The following is a 6,960-nucleotide window of genomic DNA, read 5'->3' on the forward strand; positions in this document are numbered from 1 at the left end:
AACTCCATGAGCAGTTGGTGGATTTTGTTATCAGAAGCATTCATCAGAGAAAAGCAGATGATCGAATTGTGGTTCCCCTACTATGGAATGGCAACGTTTGCCATTTACTGTCTATAAATGCAAGTCTGTCAAAACTTGCACTGAAGTAAAACTTGAAAAGACTTAAAAGACCAAGGTCATTTACAGTTGGTGGAGCAGACTATAAAGGAACAACTGAAAGCAAGAACTATAGAGCCCATACATGATTTTGATCTTTTTAAAACGGAGAATCCTCATTATTCATTTTTGCCTCACATGGCTATTTTCAAGCCGGACAGAGATACCAAAAAAATGTAGGATTGTATTTTTATCAAATCTCAAAGATTCTAGCAATGGTATTTCTTTGTCACATAATCAATGCATGTACTCTGAGCCCCTAATAAACCAAAAGTTATCTTCCTCTTTTCTGCTCCTTAGATTTCATAGGGAATTGCTAATATCTGATCTTAAGAAAGCCTTCAATATGTTATCCTTAAGGCTAGGTTTTCACTATGTTCCGGCGGCCCGGGCAGCCCCGTTTTCTCAAAACATAGCACGTGTATTTTTTGCCATTTTTTCCTCCATATTCAAAGTTTGTAACAGCATTCTAAGTTTTCATGCGATCTACCACGGTTTCCGCGACATGCCTTGGGAAGAGGGGGACGGACTTCCCCCGGAGGCTCACAGGCGCACTACGGTTTAGCCTGGGGTCTACCACGAATGTAAACACGTTCCCCCCAGGCCTGTCAGGTTTAAATAAGGTTTTTCACGTTCAGATAGGTGCCTAACGTTTTTGCCGTTCTGATCAGGGTCAGACACGTATTTACCGTTTTGCCAAGGCTTTCAACGGACAAAACGTGGACGTCGGTCAGCTTTGGAGCACGTTTGTGGCCACGGTATAAAAACGAGGACCTCCCAAGGAACATCAATAATTTCATCTAACCTTTGACGAGACAACATCATGGATTCCAGCGATGACGATTTTGTTTTTGCCTGTTTGCTCAGTTTATATATACAATCTCTTCGTCAAATCGGAAGTCAGAGAGGGAGAGCTAGAGAGCGGCTGGTGAGGAGGATGATGAGAAGGCAACGATTGATGTGGATGCATGAATGGTTGTCAGAAGATAGGCGGCTGAGACTGGGCCATTACTCAATATTTCTTGTAAGAGAACTCCGCACTGAAGATGTTTCTTCATTCCAGAACTATTTGATATTGACTCCAGAGATATTTGACGAGGTTTTAGAAAGAATAACACCAGCCATCGAGAGACAAGACAGGACGTTCCGTTCTGCACTGCCACCTGGACTGAAGTTGTCCCTAACTCTAAGACATCTGGCCACCGAAGACAATTACTCTTCACTTTCCTATGCGTTCCGGTGCAGCAAAACAGCCATCTCCACTATGGTGCCACAAGTGTGCAAGGCAATCGTGGAAGTATACAAGGATGAAGTGTTCACAGTTCCAGTGACGCCTGATGAGTGGCGAGCTCTTGCGCAGGAGTTCGAAGACAAGTGGAATGTACCTCATGCAGTTGGAGCTCTGGACGGGAAACATTTCGCTATAAAAAAGGCACCTAATACAGGATCCGTGTATCATAACTACAAGGGCTTTTTCAGTATCCCTCTCCTTGCCTTGGTTGACGCCCAGTACCGTTTCATATGGATTGAACTAGGAGGAGTTGGACACATGTCTGATGCCCAAATCTAAAATGACTCAGAGCTCAGTGAACTACTTGAAGAAAACCGGATAGGATCGCCTCCACCATGTCCCCTCCCCAACGACGATGAGAATCAGGACATCCCTTACTCCATCCTGGTAGACAATGCATTTGCCTTAAGAAGCTACCTCATGAAACCGTATGGAAGAAGAGCAATGCCACGAGAGGAACGCATTTATAATTACCGGATCTCTCGCGGTAGACGTGTGGTGGAAAATGCGTTTGGGATTCTGGCTAAATGATTCAAATGCTTCCTTGGAACTTTGGAACAGGCACCAGACACAGGTAAGTGTGAGCATGGTATTTCACCAATGTTTTCATAGTAGCCTGTACTATCGTTTGTAATGCTATTTTAGCATATGACAATTTTATGGAAATATTTGTATGATGGTTATTTGTATTGTACTTAATATTACATATCTCTAAAGTATGTATAATACTATGCATGAATTTCAATTTCACAACAGTGCGAGACATTATTGAGGCTGCTGTTGTGCTTCATAACCTCTTAAGGCGAAGGATTCCAGTCATTCCAGTGAACGATGTGAACCATGAGGACGACGAACACAATCTGCTCCCTGGTAACTGGAGGGATGTGGAACAATGGCAGGACATGGATGAGACACCAGAAGGAAGGAACTGAGACACTCTAGACGCAAAAGAACAACAAGAGTACCTTAAAAAGTACTTCAACTCTCCTGCTGCTGCTGTTGCGTGGCAGGACCGCATGATCACTCCCCATTGAAAGTCACCTGTCTCACATTTGAGGAAACTCTTGTTAAGAATGCACTTAATTAACAGAACAATGATAAAAAATAATAATAACAATAATAAAACTCATCAATTCTGGTGATGAAGCTGATTTGCGCTTTCTGTGCTTCCGCTTCGGTCGCATGGTTGATACTATGCCAAATTCCACCAGGACTAGCTTTTTATACTCTCTCTATGACCTAGTTTGCCTTATCAACCCGTAGTATACCGCAACGTGCCGCAATGCGCCAGGATCATTAACCGTCAAACGCCGGGACTCGTCAGAACTAAATCCGATGAAACGGATATTGTAAACCCCAGTTTGCCGTGAAAGCCTTAACAAAACGCACACTAAACACGTCAGAACGTAATAAAACTTGAAAGATCGTAACATGCCGGGGAATATACATGCTTCCCGTTACGGTACGGAACGCCTCCAAGTTTTGATAAGGCTAACTACGTACTGCTACGTTATATTACGTTTTGTTGCGTTTACCCCGTTTTACTAAGGTCTACTAAGTTTTCGATCTGCGCCTGGACTGCCGGGGCAAATTTTTTGACAGTTTAAAATTTTGAGCCGGCATCCACGGCAGTCAGGGCCTGTCACGTTTGCTAATCCCGTTCCACAGAGTTGTATAATGTTTTTCCGCGTCCATCCCGTTTTGTTCACTGTGGCCCGAAACGGGGTTGCCGAGACCACCGGGAAAATAGTGAAAACCTAGCATATCTGAAAATGATCAAGCTAAATTATAGTGTTTTTGGCATAAGAATTTTAGCCAAGGAGATTTTTCTTTAGTGGGTTTTAAAGATGTACTATTGTTCTTTGGTCTTAGATGTAGTCCCCTTTTAGTTTTGATATCACTGTATTACATACTAATTTTGCAGCCTTCTGAGAATTTCTGAGTATCAGAGTTTTTTAAGAAATTAATTTACTCGGTAATTTACGTGGTCAATGGGGCAATTTAACCTTTTAAATTTGATATTCAGCAGGTTGTTACAAATGAAAATGCTTTGCAAGTACAAATGGATCAGGATGCAGAGATAACTACTCCTAACAATAACTAATAGTTTGGATTAATTTGGAACAGAAACACTGATGAAATTTTCACTAGACCTATTTTTCTTAATTTTGAAGCTAAAACCAAAAGATCTATTTTGCAGACAATTGCTTCTCAATTTTTTTTATATTTGAATTTAATAAGCCTTTATTTAACCCATGTAGATTGTTTATGCATCGGCAGCAATGTCAAGAGAATTTAGGTTCGAATCAAGTATTAGCTATGGATGTCCAAAGAATGACAAAATATATGCAAGCAAAGCAACAGTGCTCCTCCTTTGAACGTTTCCAGATACATAGATCCTCAAGCTGGCAGCTTCAATATTGTTGTTTTTTCAGATGCGAGTCATGAAATTTATGGTTGTGTTATTTACCTGCAGCATATTGATACAGGTATGCCCAATTTTGTGCATGCTAAAAATAGACTTATTAATAATCAGTTGAAAAGGAAATCCATGGCTTCTCTTGAACCACATCCCTTAAAGCTAGGTGTGGAGTGTCCCATTGATATCCACAGAGACTTGGCCGTCTCTACTTGTTTAATGCCGTTGAAAGTTGAGAATATTATAGCATACACAGACTCTGTGTGTGCTTTGCTTTGGTTAAATTCCTCACCTCATAAGTTAGACAAATTAAATAAGCTTTCTCTTTTTGTTCTAAATAACGGATTTTGAGCGAAGCGAAAAATCTATTTTTGGGTGAGGTAGCCATGTCGTCCTGATGGAAGTTCCTAATAGGTAGCTTTCTAGGGTATATTTGACTACAGTGATATTCCCAGAGAATTTTACCTTAAGGTATCCAGAATTCTAACTCCTGGAGCGAATATCCCTAAATAATCTCACAGGGATATCGCATAATATCAGAGGACGTATTCTTGACATGTCACATAGCTATCTTCACCCTGAACAGTATTAACGCTTCGAGGGGTTACAGTGACAAGAATCCGAAACGAGAATGAAAAGAGAGCCGCTCATAAGGCATCTCTCCTATTCCGTTTCCAGTGTGTATCTGATGAAGGCGGTAGCGCCCTCTTTATTCCTTGTAGTGATATGCGAGGTGCTACAGATACTGTATTATAGGGAGGGGTCAATAAGCCCTTTTACAATAAAAGGAAGGGCTGGTCCATCAGGACGACATGGCTACCTCACCCAAAAATAGATGCTCAGGCCATGTCGTCCTGATGGAAGTTTACCAGAGCATTACTGTATCTGTGGATTCTCAATCGGTGCCGTACTCTCAAGAAAGTATTTTCCTGGTCCGTCTAGACCTAGAGACCTATGATGTTACCGTCATACATAATTTCATCTAAGCATGAACTATGTTAGAGCTTCCTGCCCCCTACAGGGAAGAGTCATACTAGACTCTGGAAAAGTCTCGAAGAGTACATAATAACTTATGGATGACAAAATGACAAGCTTGTATAGTGGTCTCGCCTATACATTATAAAGCAAAGTTTGTATAAGAGTCGCCAATGTCAGAATGAATTTATGACACCTTCCCCAATGTGACTACTCTTATTAACTATTGGATAAGGGTTGTATCCGCATAGGAACAAATTTTGCATCTCTGCCACTATCCCGTTAGGGTACCATGTCAACCCTTCCTAAGGAATGACTAAAGTGAGTGGACTTTTGCTTGAATCAGGGAACAATGTTAAAAGACATACCATAATAAAAATATCCATATTTTAATCTTAATGCTCAGTACATTTCTAATAAAATGAGTGGGGGCGTATAAAACGCAGGGTTCACTATGAACTAGTTTATTAAAATTTGATAAACGTACATATCAGATCAACCTTTATAAAATTTATAAAAAGTGGATGATATCCATTAAAGCATAAAGAAAACAGTCAACAGAAAATATTGTTTCATCTACCATGAAACAGATTTGACACTTCAATTGAATTATTAATAATGATACAGTCTGTATACTGTTTATTTACACTAGTGTAAGAAACGCTTGGCACAAGTGTCCGTATTATGCTATAGTTCACCAACGTCAATGGATCAGTTTGTAAGGATACTTTCGTGGCCTATCGCTCAGTGTGTAGTACATACAGTGACTACATACCCACCCGCTTAATTAATTGTCCAAAATTAATTACACTGTTCCTCACAGATTTAAAACTAAGATTAAAGGATTCTACCTGCTGCTACCACAAACTACTTGAGTTGCTCCACTTGCTTCGCATAGTGCATAAAGAACACCTTGGATGACCACCAGCCGGTGTACGAACAAAGATGTTCAAGGTCCATATAAATAAAGAAATTTTATGGAAGAAGCAACTCCTCTCGGATCATGACTAGCGGGTGCACTGTCAGGACCCGCCCCGCGAACAACACAGGTAAGTTTCGCCCTTAGTTATAGATAACTTTGAGCCCGAGGTTTCTCCTCTGAACAGCTGTCCTCCCATAAAGTTCTATGAAGATAGACCTTTAGACACTCCACTGGACATAGAGATACATCTTCCTTCAGAGGGCAGATTCTCTAGGGACCCCCCCTGTTGGTGGGTAGCTTGTTCTTGGTAAGAAACGTTGGGTCTGGAGATAGATTGTGTTGGCTGCTCACTTTTTCCTCCTCACTAAGGAGAGAAAATCATGAGATGTAGGTTCTTGGTTTTCTGTGATGAAGCGAAGACAGTCGACTTCTGTACTCGCTGAGACAGGGATGGATCCGGTAGCGGTACGAATTTTAGTCGTAGTTCCAATGCCAGAGGGGACCACACGCTATTTGGCCACTTGTGGGCCACTATTGCCGCCTTCCCTTTGAAGGATCTCAGTTTGTCAAGGACCTTCAAAAGGAGGTTGTGCGGAGGGAACAGATAAATACTGTACCATCTGTTCCAGTCTAGGGACATAGCGTCCACGGCCTCTGCTAGCGGATCCTCATATGGGGACACATAACGATCTATTTTCTTGTTGTCTTTCGTTGAAAAGAGGTCTACCTGCAGCTCCGGGACTTGACTCAAGATGAAGGAGAATGATCCTGCGTCTAGGGACCATTCTGACTCCATTGGTGTAAACCTGGATAGAGCGTTCGCTGTCACATTGCAGAACCCTTGAATGTGAACTGCTGACAGGTGCCATTTCTTCCTTTCTGCCAAACGGAATATGGCCAACATCACTTGGTTGATTTGAGGTGACCTCAACCCTTGTCGATTCAGGCATCTCACTATCACCTCGCTGTCTAGAACCAGTCTTTTGTGGGTCGAGTGGTGAGGAGATACTTTCTTTAAAGTCAGAAGTACTGCCATGGCTTCTAGAAAGTTGATGTGAAATGACTTGAAAAGATTGGACCAAGCTCCTTGGACTCTCTTCTGATGAGAGTGACCTCCCCAGCCTTCCTTTGAAGCGTCTGTGTGGATAGTTACTGACGGGGAGGAGGTTGAAGAAATACTGATTTCTTCAGCTGCTT

At 41.7% G+C, this 6,960-nt stretch overlaps 1 protein-coding gene across 1 annotated transcript; it reads left to right on the forward strand.

The window, feature by feature from the left end:
- Positions 1-979: 979 nt before the first annotated feature.
- On the forward strand, positions 980-1,726 carry LOC137623369 (putative nuclease HARBI1). Its single transcript, XM_068354200.1, has one exon. The coding sequence runs from the start codon at positions 980-982 to the stop codon at positions 1,724-1,726; it is 747 nt and encodes a 248-aa protein (XP_068210301.1).
- The last annotated feature ends 5,234 nt before the right edge of the window (positions 1,727-6,960 follow it).

This window comes from Palaemon carinicauda, chromosome 30 (assembly GCF_036898095.1).
Source record: "Palaemon carinicauda isolate YSFRI2023 chromosome 30, ASM3689809v2, whole genome shotgun sequence".
Taxonomy (NCBI): Eukaryota; Metazoa; Arthropoda; class Malacostraca; order Decapoda; family Palaemonidae; genus Palaemon; species Palaemon carinicauda.